At 56.5% G+C, this 16,863-nt stretch overlaps 5 protein-coding genes across 5 annotated transcripts; 2 read left to right on the top strand and 3 right to left on the bottom strand.

Annotated features, from left to right (window-relative positions):
- Positions 1–1,926: 1,926 nt before the first annotated feature.
- On the bottom strand, positions 1,927–3,966 carry C8A04DRAFT_38911 (uncharacterized protein; the record flags this gene model as incomplete). Its single annotated transcript, XM_062784388.1, has 4 exons — positions 1,927–2,053; positions 2,156–2,279; positions 2,373–2,775; positions 2,860–3,966. The coding sequence occupies 4 exons, from the start codon at positions 3,964–3,966 to the stop codon at positions 1,927–1,929; spliced, it is 1,761 nt and encodes a 586-aa protein (XP_062635005.1).
- A 1,909-nt stretch (positions 3,967–5,875) lies between these two features.
- On the bottom strand, positions 5,876–6,901 carry C8A04DRAFT_38910 (P-loop containing nucleoside triphosphate hydrolase protein; the record flags this gene model as incomplete). The annotated part of the gene is made up of 4 exons (XM_062784387.1): positions 5,876–5,950; positions 6,052–6,430; positions 6,537–6,656; positions 6,882–6,901. The coding sequence occupies 4 exons, from the start codon at positions 6,899–6,901 to the stop codon at positions 5,876–5,878; spliced, it is 594 nt and encodes a 197-aa protein (XP_062635004.1).
- A 2,658-nt stretch (positions 6,902–9,559) lies between these two features.
- On the top strand, positions 9,560–10,473 carry C8A04DRAFT_38909 (uncharacterized protein; the record flags this gene model as incomplete). Its single annotated transcript, XM_062784386.1, has 2 exons — positions 9,560–10,378; positions 10,417–10,473. 2 exons carry the CDS (start codon positions 9,560–9,562, stop codon positions 10,471–10,473), a joined length of 876 nt encoding a protein of 291 aa, XP_062635003.1.
- A 605-nt stretch (positions 10,474–11,078) lies between these two features.
- On the bottom strand, positions 11,079–12,703 carry C8A04DRAFT_38908 (histidine phosphatase superfamily; the record flags this gene model as incomplete). Its single annotated transcript, XM_062784385.1, has 2 exons — positions 11,079–11,195; positions 11,267–12,703. 2 exons carry the CDS (start codon positions 12,701–12,703, stop codon positions 11,079–11,081), a joined length of 1,554 nt encoding a protein of 517 aa, XP_062635002.1.
- An 881-nt stretch (positions 12,704–13,584) lies between these two features.
- Positions 13,585–16,224, top strand: C8A04DRAFT_38907 (uncharacterized protein; the record flags this gene model as incomplete). Its single annotated transcript, XM_062784384.1, has 1 exon — positions 13,585–16,224. One exon carries the CDS (start codon positions 13,585–13,587, stop codon positions 16,222–16,224), a length of 2,640 nt encoding a protein of 879 aa, XP_062635001.1.
- Between the last annotated feature and the right edge of the window lie 639 nt (positions 16,225–16,863).

Below are 16,863 nucleotides of genomic sequence, written 5' to 3'. Positions count from 1 at the left end.
GGAATTCATTCCTCTCGCCCTTGGCTGTATGAAACCAAGGCTGGTGAGCAACTCCCTGCACTAATCCGCACTGTGCTCCCGGCTCGGTGTCCAACATCCCAGAGCCGAGATCCTCGTCTCAGATCAGGCGACTACACCGTAATAACCACCATAACTAGTTAATTCACAGGCGGTTAACTTGGGCTCGTGGGACGACTGTAATTCTTTTTTTTTCCTTTCCCTCCCTTCCTCGTGAACAAAGGAAAATGATTGCAACCGCGAAGCGCCTGTCCCACCAATTCCGTTCCTCTCCATTCCACCTCCGGTTGTCAACGGTTGGCATTCCACACAGTGTGCATTCCAAACATTATCTTTCCTCAACCCCTTAGCTCCATCGCGGTCAGGCCCCAACCACACAACTGCCGCAGCCTAAGGCCTGGCCTGATGGCTCAGAACGCAGGGGGGAAGAGACAGCGCCAAGAAAGGCGTGATAGCTTCGCCTTGATCACTGTGGAGGAGTGCTGTCTCAATACCCTTGAGATTACCCCAAGCCTCGATGGGGGCGAAGGAAGAGACCCAGCTGGTCTGTGTGGATATTAACAAGAACAGATGAAACCAAAACAGACTCTCGACATTCAAATTTCTGAGTCGAACATAGCCCAGGCCAGGACAAAACGATCCTATCTTATCACAATACAGTCATAACCCAATACGGTGAACGAATAATCTTTACCCGCCCTCTAGTCTTTACCGTCGGACGCAACCAGCGCAATGCTGAGATTGCCAAGATCTCAGATATGTCCCAGCTGCTTTGGTCCAATGCTTGTCAAAACACCACGGACGAAGCCGGCCAGTCCTCACCTCACCCTTCCTTCCATGCTCCTTCCCGTCCTTCGGTAATCATCCCGGACCAACCTAAAACCCATCTCCTCCAAAGAACCCACCGAGAATGGACGATAAATCATAAACAACAGGGCTGAATCGGGAATACCGGTGCATATGTGGGGATAACGTTAAAGTTAGCTAGTGCCCGCCTGCAACCCCTCGTCTCACCAAAACACGAAGGAAGCAAAAGAAGGAACACCAAAAACCCGACAACCCGGCTCAACCGTCCCTAAAACAGAGTAAACAAACGGGTGGGATCGCACACAAAAATGGCTCACACGGTGAGAAATTCGACGAACAAATCAAAGTTCCTGGACTGCAGACCGCCAGACATTCAGACTGCAAGGCCGCAAGTCGCAGCCGCAACCCGCCGCCCGCAAATCTCCCACTATTCCACAACCACGCCGCACACTTGGCGAAGCTGGGTTCGCTGCTGCGTCTCGTTTTCCTCTTTTTGCGCAGAATCAACAACTAGTTATCATCAAGCAAGTATCAATTTGAGCTAGGGACTGAGGAGCCTACTTTCGGGACCTCGAAACTCCACCATCTGCTTACCGATTTGAGGAAAAGGTGGTGGATTTCTCATCCTTTCGAACAATGTCCCCGTAAACAAACTACGAGTAGTAAGACTCCAAGGGAAAAAACATCGTCTCTGCCGCACGTGTCGAAACAAAACAATGCGCCCCCTCGTGGGGACAGGACTCAGCCTCATCGTAACTCGGGGAAAGCGATAATAACAACAGAGTAAACAACTGCAAGAGCAACAACAACCGGCATCCCCATCCGGTCATGTCAATATTCTCGGTTTATTTAGCATTTCCATCCCCACTACCTACTCCCGTGCCATTTAAAAGAGGCAACAGCGTTTTCGAGGGACAACAAAAACGACCTGCTCAAACATCTCAAACAGAGCAGCTCAAAATGCACACAAGCATACGCTTCGGAAGCAGCAAGCAAGCAGGAAGCAAAGATCTTGTCTATAAGCTTGATATCTTTCTCCCCTATTCTCCCAACACCATACAGAGACTTTCCCCCTCGCCTTAGAAGCCCTCCTGCCTCTCCTTAAGGCTTGCATCGCCCCATAAAACGCGAATACAAACTGCATGTCCGGACGGTGTGCTGGTTAGCCAGCCAGGCTAGGAACCGTTCTAGACCGAGACCGTAGCCGCCGTGCGGCGATGAGCCATACCTGAGAAACGGGGTGTGTCAGTTGCTTTACTCTTGGGTGAAATATATAGGGCAGCGTCTTTGTGGACGGGTTATGCGAGAGGAGAGACAATGGAGAACGTACTTCCGCTGGTCAGTGTACCAGTAGTACGGCTCGTGCGGGATGCCGTTCTTCTTATACGCCTCGATGAGCTCGTCGTAGTTATCCATTCTCATGGAACCACCGACGATCTCGCCGACTCCGGGCACTGCAGAGAGAAGTAAAAGGTTAGCAGTCTGCTTTCTGTCCTACTAAACCAAATCGATCTGATCGGACAAAAGAGCTGGGGAAATGGACATACTCAGCACATCAACCGACTCGGTCACCCGCAAATCCTGCGGGTCCTTCTTCATGTAAAACGCCTTGATCTCCACTGGGAAGTGCGTCAGGAGAATAGGCCGGTTGATGATGTCGGTCATGCGGCGCTCCGCGGCCTCGGCGATATCATCACCAAACACGTGCGGGTTGCCCTCCTCGTTGGGGATGGGCGGGTCCTGCTTGTTCAGCCACTCGATGGCGTCCTCGTACTTCATGCGCATGAAGGGCCGCGTCGGCTTTTGGAAATCCGGGTTGAGCGCCTTCACGTAACGGCTCATTGTCTCGTCTGCTAGCACCTTGTCGACGACGCGCGAGACCATCTCTTCGATATGGTCGAGCAGGTCGTTGAAGTCGATGAAGTCTAACTCGGCCTCGACGTGGGTGTACTGATACCATTGTTAATAATCCCCCTCAACTAGCTCAACCATAACCGCCCAATCAGTACCGAGATAGAGAGAAAATAAACCTACCTCGGAAAGATGACGCCTCGTCAAGCTCTTCTCTGCGCGGAACGACTTCTCAATGCAGTACACGTTGCCCAGCGACTGCATGACCGTCTCAAGATACAGCTGGCTGGACTGCGTTAGGTAGGCCTCCTCGCCGTAGTAATCATACTTGAAGAGCGTCGAACCACCCTCAACCTGAGTCTGCACCATAGCCGGCGGCGAAACCTTCCGGAAATCAAGCTCGCGGAAGCTATCGATAAACGCCAACTCAACAAACTCCCGCAGCTTCATAACCGACGACGCGTTCTCGCCACGCAGCACCAGGTGGCGGTTATCCAGCATCTGAGCATCCCACGGGTCCTGCTGCATCGACACGCGGTTGGTGATCGCATCCAAATCACTCGGCGCGGCGCCCAGCACCTGGTAGTAGTCGACGTGCAGCTCACGGTTGTCGGGAGCTTTGAAACCCTCAGGGACCGCGCGTATCTCGCCGTACAGCACCAGCGCCGTCTCCAGCGCAAACATCAGCGCGTCATAGTTCTTGGTCAAGTCACCCGCCGGCAGGATGCAGGACAGGTACCCGTACCCATCCTTGAGCGTAATAAACGTCGTGGTCTTCTGCACGCGCAGCTCATGGATACGCCCATACACCTTCACACGGGTTCCCTTCTTCTCCTTCCCATCGCCCAACTCAACCTTCTTGTTGTTAATCTTGATCCGCACCGCAGCCGGCAGCGAGTCATCCTCCTTCAACACGATCTTCTTCGCATCCTCCAGGTTCTTCAGCCGCTGCTTGCGCTCGTCCTCCTCCTGCTTAGCCGACGCCTGCTCCTTGGCCAGCTTCTTCTTGTACGCGTCGACGCGGCCGACAGCCTTCTTCATGGCGCTCTTGGCCGGCTCTTCCCACTCGGCGGCTGGTGGTGCTGTGGCGGGGGCGCCATCCTTGTCCTTCGCGGCGGCGGCGGCAGGGCGGGTGAGGTAGGTGACGTCCTTGTTGTCGAGGTTCTGCACGAGGGCGTGGTAGAGGGATTGGTAGGGCTTGGCCTCGGAACCGTCCGCGGAGGCGTCGTCTTTGCCGGCGGTTGGGTCAATGTAGCATTTTGACTTGGTGCGGTCGGCGAGGTCGGCCATGTTTTGTTGTGGGGGAACACCGGGTGGGTGCTGGCGCGGTCAATCGCAGGTTTGGGGTTGACTGGCTTTACTTTTTGTTTTTGTTGTCCTCTTTTTTTTTTCTCCTTTACCTTTTTTCACTGGCTGCGAGAAACGAGGGTGAGGGGTCGAGGTTGGTCTTGTGTGTGAGTCGTCGAGAAGGATGGTGGGGTTGAAGGGTCCGGGGTTGAAGAAAAGTTGGCGGGGCAAATTCGGGGCAAGCAGTTCCCTTTCTACAGCGGGCTTTTGATGCCCGAAACACCAACCACAATGACTCACCTCTAGTGCTCCAGTGCCATTTCCCCTTTTTTTTCTCAAACTGTACCTTGAACGATAAGGATGTAATGTACCCCTTGTCCCGGTACAACGGGTCTGCAGGCCCGCATGATCTGGACTGGCCACCTGGAACAAACCAATGGCGATCAGGGGCGATCTCGAAATGTTGTTCCCGGAGAAGCTTCCGCCGTGTTCCTGTGCTGAGTTGAAGAGGATAGGAAAATACTTGGAAATATGCGAAGGCCGACCCTTCCTGCGCATACCGGAGGTTTTAGACACCAATACACAGTTTTCATCACCTCGAACTTCAAATAATTCATGTACCCATCCCAAGTCATTCTCCTCGGTCCATGTATGGCAAGTGACAATTGTAGCCTTGTCGATCATGGACCCGACTATGCGCCTTGTTGCTCCTCTTATCAGCCACCACCTTAGTGCCGTCTCAGATAACATCAGATACGTTACAAAGTTTCGCAGACACAGTGACTCCTTCTCCCGGGCATTACCTAACGCGACCCTCAATTGATATTTTTAGGCCTCTGCTAAGTAAACCCCTTGCGTTGGTTGATATGAGATTTGAACTCAATTGGTGTCCTTTGTTTTGTTTCATAGTACGAAGGTAGAGAGAAGCTTATCTATGACAATGTTGTCTTATCTTGGAGAGCGACTATGGGCTGTAAAACAACAGAGGCCAATTGATGTTGCCCGAGGTCCACGCTAACGTGAACTATTTGCTTGCCTCCAAACAGCTGGGTCTGTTCTAGTATGCTGTTCACCTAGCCACCGATTTGCCAATATCTCACCTATCTCTCACCGAGCAATCAACTCAAATGACAACCCAAACATGCAAGACAACCAGTAAACGAAATCTCAAGTTCAATTGCCTAAGCTCCGGTCGCCGTACCGTACTGTCTGTCCTATTCAAACGGAAAAAATCTGATAACCCCCCCCCCCCCCCCCCCCCACCCAACCCAAGCCAAACCAGTAATTATCCCGCTTTTGTTTATCTTAAATCTTGCCCATCCGCTACCCGGCCGACGGGAAAGGGGGGAGAAAGAACCGTTAGGAGAGGGAGTAAGAGGAGGTTGAGGTGAGGAATCCCGGAAATCAACCTCCCAAGAGAATGCAGGGGTGGCTTTGAACTTGAGCTGAGCCCTTCCCCTTCCCCTCCTTTTCCTTCTCCCGCTGCATGTTGACGAGAAACGTCGTTTGGCAAATCCCAGATTGCAGCACCGTATCCCCCCATTTTCGAAAATAAGCATGCGCCGAAGCCCTGCTGTCAGGCCCGGGTATAATGCTGCTCATAGGTTTCTAACCTGTGACGCAGACGGTGGAGATGACAGCGATTAAAAACGGGCATGGGCAAGCAGATGCGCCTTTAAGGGTCTTTCCCTCCAAACTCCCCTTGTCCCCTCCCCCCTAGGCTGCGCATCATTGGTTGTCCCAGTCTATGGGGGCGACGGTTGTGTGTGGGATGGGCTAGATAGATCAAACTTGAGTGGGTTCATAGGTAGTTGTCCAGATTCCTTCTTGTTATCTGATCATGAGCCGGTCTCCCCACGCTAATTGGGGCCCGATCTCGACAACTACAAATGGCATATCCCGAAATGCCCGATTAAAGAATCTTGCATTTATGTTTGTTGCCCTTGCTGTTCTTCGGCGGGGGTGGTTCAAGTGCCGCAACAATAGCCTGGGAGGGGTCAGTCTCGTGCGAGTGGAAAACAGCAAAAGCTTGGCCCGGGACAATCTAGCATCGGTTGCCCTGGGGGATTGCGCAAGCAGAAAACTCACCTCATCAAACACATCCTTGAGCTTGTACTGCGTCAGAGCACTGCACTCGACGTATTTGACCGCGCCCAATTCCTTCGCCATTCTCTCACCGTCCTCCCTCTTTACCGGTACCATCCTCTGGCCAGCCAGCTTCTTTACCACCTGTTGATCCTCCCGCAAATCTACCTGCGTGCCTACGATCAGGCACGGCACGCCGGGGCAGTGGTGATGCACCTCGGGGAACCACTTTTCACGGACGTTTTCGAACGAGGCAGGCGATGTGACGCTGAAGCAGACGAGGAAGACGTCGGTCTGGGGGTACGAGAGTGGCCGCAGGCGGTCGTAATCTTCTTGTCCTGCGGTATCGAAAAGTCCCAGCGTGTAGGGTTCGTCACCGATCCTAGAAGAAGCATTCCGTTTAGCTGTGCTACCGGGGAGTGGAAGTTGCGATGGAGGGCAACGCAGCGCGCGCTGGCAGGGCAGGGCAGGGAGCCGGAAGAGCATACATAACCGTGACGGCATAGTTGTCGAAGACGGTCGGAACGTATTCCGATGGGAACTTGTTTGTCGTGTAGCTGATGAGGAGACATGTCTTGCCGACCGCACCGTCGCCGACGACCACGCACCTAGATAACAGCCAATTAGTAAGTGCCAAAGCTCGGCATGGAAAAAGTAAGACGCTAAATGGGGTACGGCAGCCGGCGCGACGAGCCTGCGAGCGCGTCTAATTGAGGCGGCATCTCCCGAGTAACGCGATAACCGCGAGGAAGAAGGTAGCTGCTGCCATATGCGTGCAAACGACCGCCATGCAACGTCATGAGCAGGAGCAGGATAGGCGGAGATATACATACTTGATAGTTCCAAGTACCATTTTTGGAGAACGGGGAGTGCGCTCCGGGGTTGGGGAGCACGTTGTGTGTGTGGTTGGTTGCCGATGACTACCCGAGTAGCCTAGGGTTGATCGCTCGTCAAACCGCCTTTAACAAAGGACGTCTTGCAATTCAACGGCTTCGTCCCCTTATCGCGCTCTGCAGACCACCGGCAAGGAATCCGAGAGTGCGCAAGATGGCGTGTGGAGTCGAGAAGCGAGGGAGAGGGATGGAGAAGGTGGGAGAGAGAGAAGAGGATGGGACGGTCTTTTTGTTTCGGCGGTGGGAGAGGCGATGACGAATGAAGTGGTCGATGTTTCGAGGCAAGCCTCTTCGCTGGAAATGATGGGGGGCTAGGACCGGCCGTTTTTGCACGGGCAAAGGAGTGCGCCGTGGGGTGGGGGAGGGAAAGTTGACGTCGATTCGGATGAAGCAGTAAAGAAGTGGTCCAGCGCGGGGGGAGGTAGCGGGTGCAGTTGAGAGCAGGGCAGCAATTGAATGGGGAAAAAGGAGATGAGCTCGGGTCGCGAATGAAAGGGGACCGGAGCTGGAGGTTTTGATGCGAAGTATGCAAGCAGCAGCCTCGTAAGATTACGGGGGCAGCTTGCAGAAACCAGGCAGGGCCTGGCGTGCTGGGGAGAATTGGGGGTGGATGGGCCAGGCGAGCGGTCAGTGGTGGCTCTGGCCGGGGGGGGTCCTGTGCACTGGGGCCAAGCAAAGCCAGATTCGGTTGGGCCTTCCGCGCAACCTGTGATAACGAGCACAACTTCCAATCGCTTCAGGTGGCAGACAGCCGGGGAAGCCCGCCAGCTGCGCTAACCCACTTCAGTACGTAAACCCGTTTTTTCCGCTTTGTGGAAACAAGCTCGAGATCGGGAGAAAAAACAGTTTGGACGGAGCAAAGAGCACAATCGGCCCTCATCTCATGATCATGGAATTGACCGTATGCAGGGTCGGTCCTGAATAGAGAAAATTAACCCGCCCCCATTATATCATTCGGTTCCAACCCATCACTATCAACGTTGCGATCATGTGTTTTCTCCCGCCCGCGGGTTCTCTCTGTTGGCGCATGTTGCGCGGCGGCTGAGGTTGACTGGCAGGCACATGGCTGGCTGGCGGGCAGGTGGGCCACCGTCCATTGTGCTGCAGAAAGGCAGACGGCTGCATTGGTTGGCTTCTGGAAAACGCAAAGCTGGCAAATGCTGTGCAACAGAAGCGCCGGCCGTCCTCCGTCACTCCAATCCCAAAGCTTGCCCGCGGCCGGCCATGGCCCTTTTGGTCTGGAGAACACGTCGACAGCATGAACGCCCGCCGCAATTGTCTAACTATTGCTCCTTTGCCGAGACATCGCAAACTACCCACCACCTTCCCCCCCGCGGCAAAGCCCATTCAGATAACGCTAATACGACAAATCGACCCAACGACGACAAAGTCCACTAAGCCGCCCCGCATCGCGTCTGAGGTCGAGCCGTAACCGGTCTCAAATCGACCTCACGTCAGGCGGTGGATGATGGCTTCGCGAGGAGCCCGGTTCGGCGACATCGCAGCGGCAGGCAAGGGCTCGCATAACAGAACGCGGGGCCTTCCGGTCTTCATGACCAAAAGCCATATGCCGGACTGGGAAAAGATGAGCCTGCGGGGCCGACTCGCTGCGGCATTGGGCCCACGATATCCTGGCGACACCCTGCGAAAGCACGGCCTGGGTCCTTTGACATGCACTGGTGTCCGACTTCTGCGTCAAACTGATCCGACTTGGGCCGAATAATAGGCACCTCGGTTTGTCGAGGACCTAGTGTACTGCATACCTACCCACTACGCAGGAGGTAATAATTTGAGCTTCCCCGGGCGCGGGCAACCTGCAGCGCGTTATTACTGGAAAACAAGGTTTGGTCTTGGCAAGGGACCTTTGTGCAATGGCCCGCGACCGAAGATAGGTGGGGCCTAGTGTGTGAGAGTCCAGTTGGGGGTTTGTTTGGTGTTTGCTACCACAGGACTTCAATTCCTGCTGCTCTTGCCCGGCGGTCAACGACACATGGCCCCGGGGTAATATGCGGGTGATTTTCGATCCACGGATGGCGGAATAAGTCTTGCGCGATGCAAATCCGCGGGCCAGAGAGATGTCACCGCTTGGACTTGCCCACCCATGTTCGAGTGCTGGGCGGTAACGTTAACGTCAATTGGAGGCGCAGCCCAAACGGGCAAGTGGAAATTTTCGGGCAACTGGCCCGTCAAATCGCGGAAGACGGAGTCCAAGCGATCCTGGAATTTGGGGGTACGAATTTACTCGTACTGTAACTAATGACCTCGGTTTGTGTCGTACTCTGCTCGCTCATTGGCCTCATTAGCACAATTGACGAGATAATCGCTCTCAGCGCATTTTAGAAGAGAGAATATACTACCTAATTATGTAGTCAACGTTAACCCGTCTCTGCAGGAAGAAGGAAGCTCCTCTGCAGACGGAGTGGGGCTTGCACAGATAACAGACCAACCAACATCGAATCCTCACGCACCCATTTCGCTCCCGTCAGCCTCGACTCACTTGATTCAACGTCACTCTATCAAGTTACATCAAGAGCTCATATTCCCTTACACTAACTATCATCACTTCACGCCATAAACACCAGTCCCCTGTACTCAACCCATCTGTATCAAGCTCGACCATGTCTCTCAACCCTAACCCCCACTCACCACCCACCACCAACTCCCCCCCAACAACATCAACATCAACACCCCCAAAACAACAAGACCCCCCACCCCCCTCCCAAATCGACACCCTCCTCCAGCACTACCTCACCCTCCTAGACGCCTACACCACCCAGCGCGCGGCGCTCCACACCCAGCAAACAGCTCTCTTCCAGAACCTAGCGCGGGCTAACTCGCTTGAGGCAGGCCGCGGCGTGGGACGGTATGGGCAGGATTGGTATGACGGGCGGATGCAGGCTGGGAGGCGGGTGAGGATAGGATTGGGAGGGGAGGGTGAGAGTGGGGAAGGGGAAGGGGAAGAGAGAGGTGATGAGAAGCAGGGAGGTGGGAGTAGTAGAGAGGCAGCGGTGTTTACTGTGGAGGTGTACCCCAAACAGCCAAGTGAGGAGGAAAAGCCAGTAAAGGACCAGGAAGAAGAACCTGACGCCTTGACTACAACGGAAAACCAGGAAAGCAACGGCAGCGACGCCAATAGCACCCCCTCTCAACCTCCCCAAGACCCCCAACAACCCAACCCCCAACAACCGAACCCCAAAACCGCAGCCCACCAAACCCCCCAAACCAACCAAACCCCCAAAGCCGAAGCAGAAAATGCGCCCAAAGACCCCCTCAAATGGTTCGGCATCCTAACCCCCCTCCCGCTCCGCCAAGCCCAATCCCATGCCATCACCGCAGTCGAGGATATCATCCCCCGTCTATCCACACTCAGCGCCGAGATGGCGGCTGTTGAGCTGGAAGTGCGAAGGGCGCGGAAGAGGAGGGTGAAGGCTGAGAAGGTTGCAGGAGTAGAGAAGGCGACTGCGAACGCGGAAAGGGGGAAGGCGGAGGAGGGGGTGAGAACGAGAGAGGGACGAGATGGGGGTTTGGCTGAAGGGGAGGTTGGGGAAAAGGAAACGGCGGTAATTGAGTTGAGGGAGAAGTTGGAGAAGGTGGATGTGACGGCTTAGACACCCATAGTTACTGCATCTTGGGGAGTGGTGGCCTCTATCTCTGCGCACATGTACATATCACATCGCAAATAAAAAAGACCGTGTCTCGAACCATTCTATTCACCACGAGTCCCCAGACTCCCATTACCCCCCACCTCATGAAATTTAACGTTTCCCCTTCACCCCATTCATTATCCGCCCCCAATTTTCGTCTTCGTGTCCCGTTCTAACCCGCTGTCCAAGCCGTACAGTTCTAGAACAGGCTATTTAAAGAAAAAACAAAGCCGGAAAAAAAGGAGAGGAGAAAAAGAAAAAAAGAGAGGAGAGATCGATCGTCAAGGCTCGCCTGCCCGCCTCGCCTGCTTTTGTTCGTAACGTAAAACCCCATCCGAATCATCCGTAACGTCATTACCCCCCGTCCCGAATCTCCCAGCTAACTCTTCCAGCCCAACTCAACTCAGTAAAGGGCTTGAAAAACGTAGGGAAACGCAAAGATCTATGTATCCCGGAAAATGACCTCCTTCCTCCCTCGATGTGATCCTTGGAATCAGTGACCCGCCCACTCCGGCTCGCCGGTCGGCAGGGCAGGTTGGTCGCGGTTCATACGGCACTGCTGCTTCCAGTTGGTCGGCGTGAACTTGTCAACGACGGCTTTGAACGCGGCCTAAAAAAACGCAAACATATGGTCAGTCATACCGAATCTCTACTACATCATTTCCGGCCTGGCAAACTCACCAAAGTGCAAAACGACTCGTCACCCTCAAGATGATTCCCTGGCAACCGGCAAGCAGGCACCGTGACGGGCTCATCATTGTAACGGATCCGCACATAGTACCCATCCAGCTTGCTCTTCTCGTCGGCAGTCAACTCCGCAGTCGGGCGCCGTCTGATCCCGGCCGGCGCAGCACTAGACCCAAACACCGAGCTGAAGAAGCCGCCGCCGCCGCTCTTGCGCGCGGGGTCTTGTTGCGGCAGAGGCTCGGGAAGCTTGGCATCGCGGAACATCTCGATCGCGACATGGCTGGTGAAAGGCGGCCACTTGTTCGTTTCGTACGCTCCCAGGCTCGCCAGCACGCCGGCAAGCGTGGTATCGTGGCACCCGCTCAGGCCGAAACGGATGCGCCCGCTGTGGTCTTCCTGTCCGGAGCGCTTGAGCAGGGTGTTGGCTCCATCTTGTGTGGTCGGCTGCTCGATGCTGCCTACCATGCGGCCGACGATGTCCCCCATCAGGGCTCCTATGCCCAGCGTGCGGTACTCCTTCGACTCCTTGAAACCGTCAAACCACTCCTCGACGCTGATGTTCTCCATGATGGCGCGTGCCTTGGCGTCGTAGAACTCCTTGGGCAACTTTGTGGCCGGCCCGTGGGCGTCGGTCGCGTTGACGGTGTCCATGATACCCGATAGGCGAGGATGCGAGTCTACGGCGACCTTGGAGCCGGCGGCCATCCACTTGCCGTAGACCTTCTGGAGGTACTCCATGTCAGGCGTGTTGTTCCAGCGGTCGGCGGCCCGGTCGGCGAAAGCCCGCGACAGAGCGGCAAACCGACGGCAGTTGCCCTCGTTGGGGTAGAGGGTTTCGTCGTTGGGCACGCGGGCCAGGATCGTAGGGGCCGGAAATTTCCCGTCCGGGCCGGGGGCGCGGGCCGAGGGTGGGTACAGGGCCGAGAATGTTTGGTGCAGAGACTCGAGGGCGCGCGGCACCGGGGTAGAGCGCAAGTACATGAAATCGGCCGAGGTGATGGTGGCCGGGAGGAACCCCAGACGGTCGACATAGTGCTGGCGCAGGCGCAGGCCTAGCTTGTAAGTGCTCTGGCGGCCGAGATCGGTCAGACTGCCCATGTCACAGACATCGTCGAGTTCGCCCTTGGGACCACCGGCAACCACGGGCTCGTCGTTGGGACCGAACGTCTCCAGACGGCGGCGCCACTCCAGGACATCGAATGCGCCGTCGGTTGTGCTATTTGTCGACGCCAGGACGGCCGAACGCATCTGACGCACGCTCGCACAGTAGGGCCACCATTGGCGCAGACCGGCGTTCTGGAAGCGAGCTGACACGGGGGTGCGCTCGCCATGACGCATCAACACCTGTACCAGGTGCAGCTGCAGGTTCTTGGGGTAGAGCTTCCGCAGCTCGTCGTCCGTGTAGGGGGTGCGGGGGACGAGGGTCGTCATGGTGTGTGAGAGAGAGAAGTCGGGGAATATGCGAGTGAGCCGGAATAATATCTACTGTGGTAATTACCCACACAATGGATGCTGCAGGTTGGGCGGCCCGTGAAGGAGATGGAGGGTCGCGTCCCGACGGCGGGGCTAGTATGGATGGTGGATGGGTGGCCGGAGGATGAAATTGGTATGAATTGGGCCTCAGTTCATTTTGGAAAGTCGAGAATCGAAGCACATCGGCCGGTCGGTCTAAATACCCACGAATTGGGGAGGGGCAGCCTAGACAGCGTCATGAGATCGGATGGACCCAGTGTGAGTGGGCAAGGTCCCCCTACCGCTCCTTCCATCTTGCTCTCTCAAACCGGGCGGATATCGGCGGTGTAACGATGAGTCTTCCGGAGTCGGGCAACCTGAGAGGGTTCGAAGGAGCATGGATTGGATCGTGAAAGAGAAAACAAAGGTCCAAGCAAGCCAAGGCAATCGGAGCTCCCCAGTCCAGAGGGTCCGACAGGGCACTTGGTGGGGCAGCCACAGGGGTGAGAGGGGCCAGTGTGCAAAGGTCCAGGGCCCCACGCGCTCCCAGCTCGATTGGTGACTGGGCTCCAATTGAGATTTCTGGACGGGAACATTTCTACACCACCGAGAACCCCACGCAACACCACGCAATACCGGGCAACACGGCACCACGCAGTGCGACACTCGAGTTGCCGCGAGTAGCTAGACCTGAGCCGAACCCACGGGGCGACGTGTCCGCGGATTGTCGGGTGTTGATGGCAGGATGCTGTCCTGGAATGCCTTGATCCACGAGCCCGACTCTTCGACGACGACGACGACGACGACAACAACGATCAAAATTTAGGACGAGAGGCACGGCCCACGCAACCGCAACAAACATGGCCGATCTTGGGAGGTTCGGGGCCGCCGGCCGCATGTGCTTGCGGTGTCAACTCCAGGCTTTCGTCGCAACTCATGCTCGATCTCGTCGTGGTATCTCCAGCTCGAGCAACGCTGCTACCGTTGAGGCCCAGGGTAAAGCCGAGATGGGACAAACGGTGCCACAAGACGAGATCCCAGTTGCGCCTTTACATTCGACCCCGACATTCGACCGATACCGTCCCCCCCAACGCTCCGTTTCAGGCAACCGGAAGGCCTCTGTCGCCATGTTCCAGAGCATCGTCCAGAAACAAGCCGGGACATCCACCGGCCCCGGGGACTCGATAAAGGGATCTACTAGTATAGAGATTGTGAAGGACGTTGCTCGGCTTCAGGCCATGCTGGAGAAGGAGGGTGCTACTCTGGCCGAAGCATACGCATTCTTTACGGAGACCGTCTACCCGCAGATGACCAAGGACCTTACCGGGATCCCGCAAATCGTCAGGAACCAGATTGGTGTCGTTCTCCTGGACCCCCTGGCCGAGGAGAAGGCGAGGGATTTCGACTCGGACCAGCTGCCGAGCGTCGCCCGCATCACAGAGATCATGATCGAGCTGGATGTCCTTCGGCCGTCCCAGTGGGCCACGCTCGTGATCTCGCTGGTCCAGCATATCTACGGGCAGAAGACGGTCCCCGAGGCCACCGGGTCTCTCGTGGAGTACGAGAATGCAATGGCGCGGCGGGATTCGCTTGTCTATGATTTGCTTGGGGCCTGGCGGGCGTTCTGCGCACAGAGTCCCTCCTTGGACAACCCAATGCCTGAGACCGCGGCCCCGAACCTGGACCAAGCCAGACCTAGGCCATCCTACGCAGGGGGGAAGTACCCACGACAACAACAATACCAGCAGCAACACCAGCAACAACAACAGCAAAAGCCCTCGCTTGAAACAGTGTTCGGGGCCATGTTCCCCCAGTACATGATCCCGTCCTTGTCACGGCCCACCTTTGCCGCCTTCGCAACCTTCCGGCTGCTGACGGATACGTTCAACCGCTCTCGCGCGGTCCGGAACGACGCTGCGCCTTTCCTTCAGCTGATGCAAGGGCTCCTTTTGAAATCCGACCGGATCCGTCAGAAAGACTTTCGGCCCATCTTCGACACGTTCCCAGACCTCCCCAAGTTTATATGGCCCCAACAAGACCGTGCGGCTACCGCCTTCCTCGACCCGGCGTCTGGGCCGGCAGGGGATGCACCGGGCCTGATAGACCGGGACATCCATCGGCAGCTTGGTGAGGCCGTCAAGAGCATGAACCTGAACATGGTGAAGCGAGCTTGGCTAGGCTTCTGGGGCGAGGCGGCGACCCCGAGTGACGATCGGATTCGCGAACTGACCCAGCAGCCTAACATGTTCAACTACTTCATCCTGGCCTACAGCATGATGCGGCAGCCGCAGTTAGCGATCGATGTGTGGAACAACATGGAGCAGATCGGCATAGCGCCCACGGTCAAGACCTGGACCGCCATGCTGCAAGGTTTCGCCAAGGCCAAGAACCCGCGCGGCATCGAAACCATCTGGGAGAAGCTGCTGGCCTCGCGCACCCAGCTGGACACGGCGGTCTGGACGGCCCGCATCAGCGGCCTCTTCATGTGCAACGAGCCCGATGCCGGCATTCGGGCCCTTAGCCAGATGGCCGACTACTGGCAAGCCCGTGCCGACCCCCAGTACGCGCCCGCGGCCGTCCAGCTCTCTGCCGAGCCCGTGAACGCCGCGCTCGCCGGCCTCCTCCGCGCCAAACGCAAACGGGACGCTCCCAAGCTCCTCGCCTGGGCCGCCGCGCAAGGCGTCAACCCAGACGTCTACACCTTCAACACCCTCCTCCGCCCCCTCGTCCTGCGCGGCGACATCGCCGGCATCGACGAAATCTTCTCCATCATGCGCAGCATCGACCTCCAGGCCGACACCGCCACCTTCACCGTCCTCCTCGACGCGGCCCTCAGCCGCATCGGCGACCTCCCCCCCGCCCAGCAAATCGCCATCGTCGAGCGCGTCTTCGCCGCCATGACCGCCTCCAACATCGACATCAACATGCAAGTCTACGCCCGCGTCGTCCACCTCCTCCTCGTCGAAGGCGACCGCGCCGAAGAGCCCGTCAAGGCGGTCCTCGCCCACATCTGGAACCGCGGCCTCGAACTCACCTCCCACATCTACACCATGCTCGCCGAGCACTACTTCGCCCGCGACCCCCCCAACACCGACGCCGTCGCCGCCCTCATCGAAAACCGCCGCCTGCACCGCAACAAGGGCGTCGACCGCATCTTTTGGGAACGTGTCATCTGCGGCTACAGCGAGGCCGGCGAACTCCCCCGCGCCCTGGAGATATTCGACCGCGCCTTTGCCAGCGGCACCCCGATGTCGCTACCTACGCTGCATGTGCTGTTGGCGGCGGTGCTGGCGGCCGGGGACGGGCCGACGGCGGAGCGCGTGGTCGAGGCTGCGCGCAAGCTTGGGAGTGTGGGCGGGACGGATCATCAGAGTGGGCCGTCGGGGGATAGGATTTGGAAGCATCGGTTTTGGCATCTGGCGAATCAGTATGGGCTGTTGAGCCCGCTTTTGGTGCGCCGGTTCCGCGCGGCGAATGATTTGGGGGATGAGAGGAGGTGAAATAGAGGCAGGGTTGGATATATCTTCTTGTCAGTTCGTATGCTGCGGGGGATGTCGCCAGGGAGATGTTTCCATCGTGGTGCTAAGCACGTTGCAGCGGTATTCTCGGTTCCGTACAATTCCATCGCGGCAGTACTAGATCTAGAAAATCACAAAACCAATGATAGAAAAAGGTGGGACAACGTCACGATACAGTCTCGAAATGTACTCAGATGAAACAAAAGAAAATCAATTGCAGGTTGTAACTCTAATGGTATAGACAAGGATGCTTTCCCTGAAGTATGTTTTGCATTTCACATGGTGTATCCCGCCGAATCCCAATCCAAAGGTCGCCCCGCAACACCCTCCTGGCCTGCGAACCCCTTGCCAAGAAAAAGGGGGCAAAGTAAACAAACCGATCCTGCTCTCCGCCTCACATCGCGCAAGGCCGCGCTACGACCTGCTGGAGTGTCTACCGATAGGACGATTCTTAGACATCTTTTGTGGTCAAAGATTCGTGGCAATACACTGAATAGGAAGAAGAAGGCGAGTTGCTCAAAACGGCGATAGAAAGAGGTGTGGTTAACGTGGCCCGTTACTACTATCACGAGACTGTCTCTGTCCGCGACGAGGCCGACGATGTTTCGAGTAACATTCGAG

This window comes from Dichotomopilus funicola, assembly GCF_033296635.1.
Source record: "Dichotomopilus funicola strain CBS 141.50 unplaced genomic scaffold C8A04scaffold_55, whole genome shotgun sequence".
NCBI lineage: Eukaryota > Fungi > Ascomycota > Sordariomycetes > Sordariales > Chaetomiaceae > Dichotomopilus > Dichotomopilus funicola.
The sequence above is the reverse complement of the archived record's forward strand: the minus strand, read 5'-3'. Positions and strand labels throughout refer to the sequence as shown.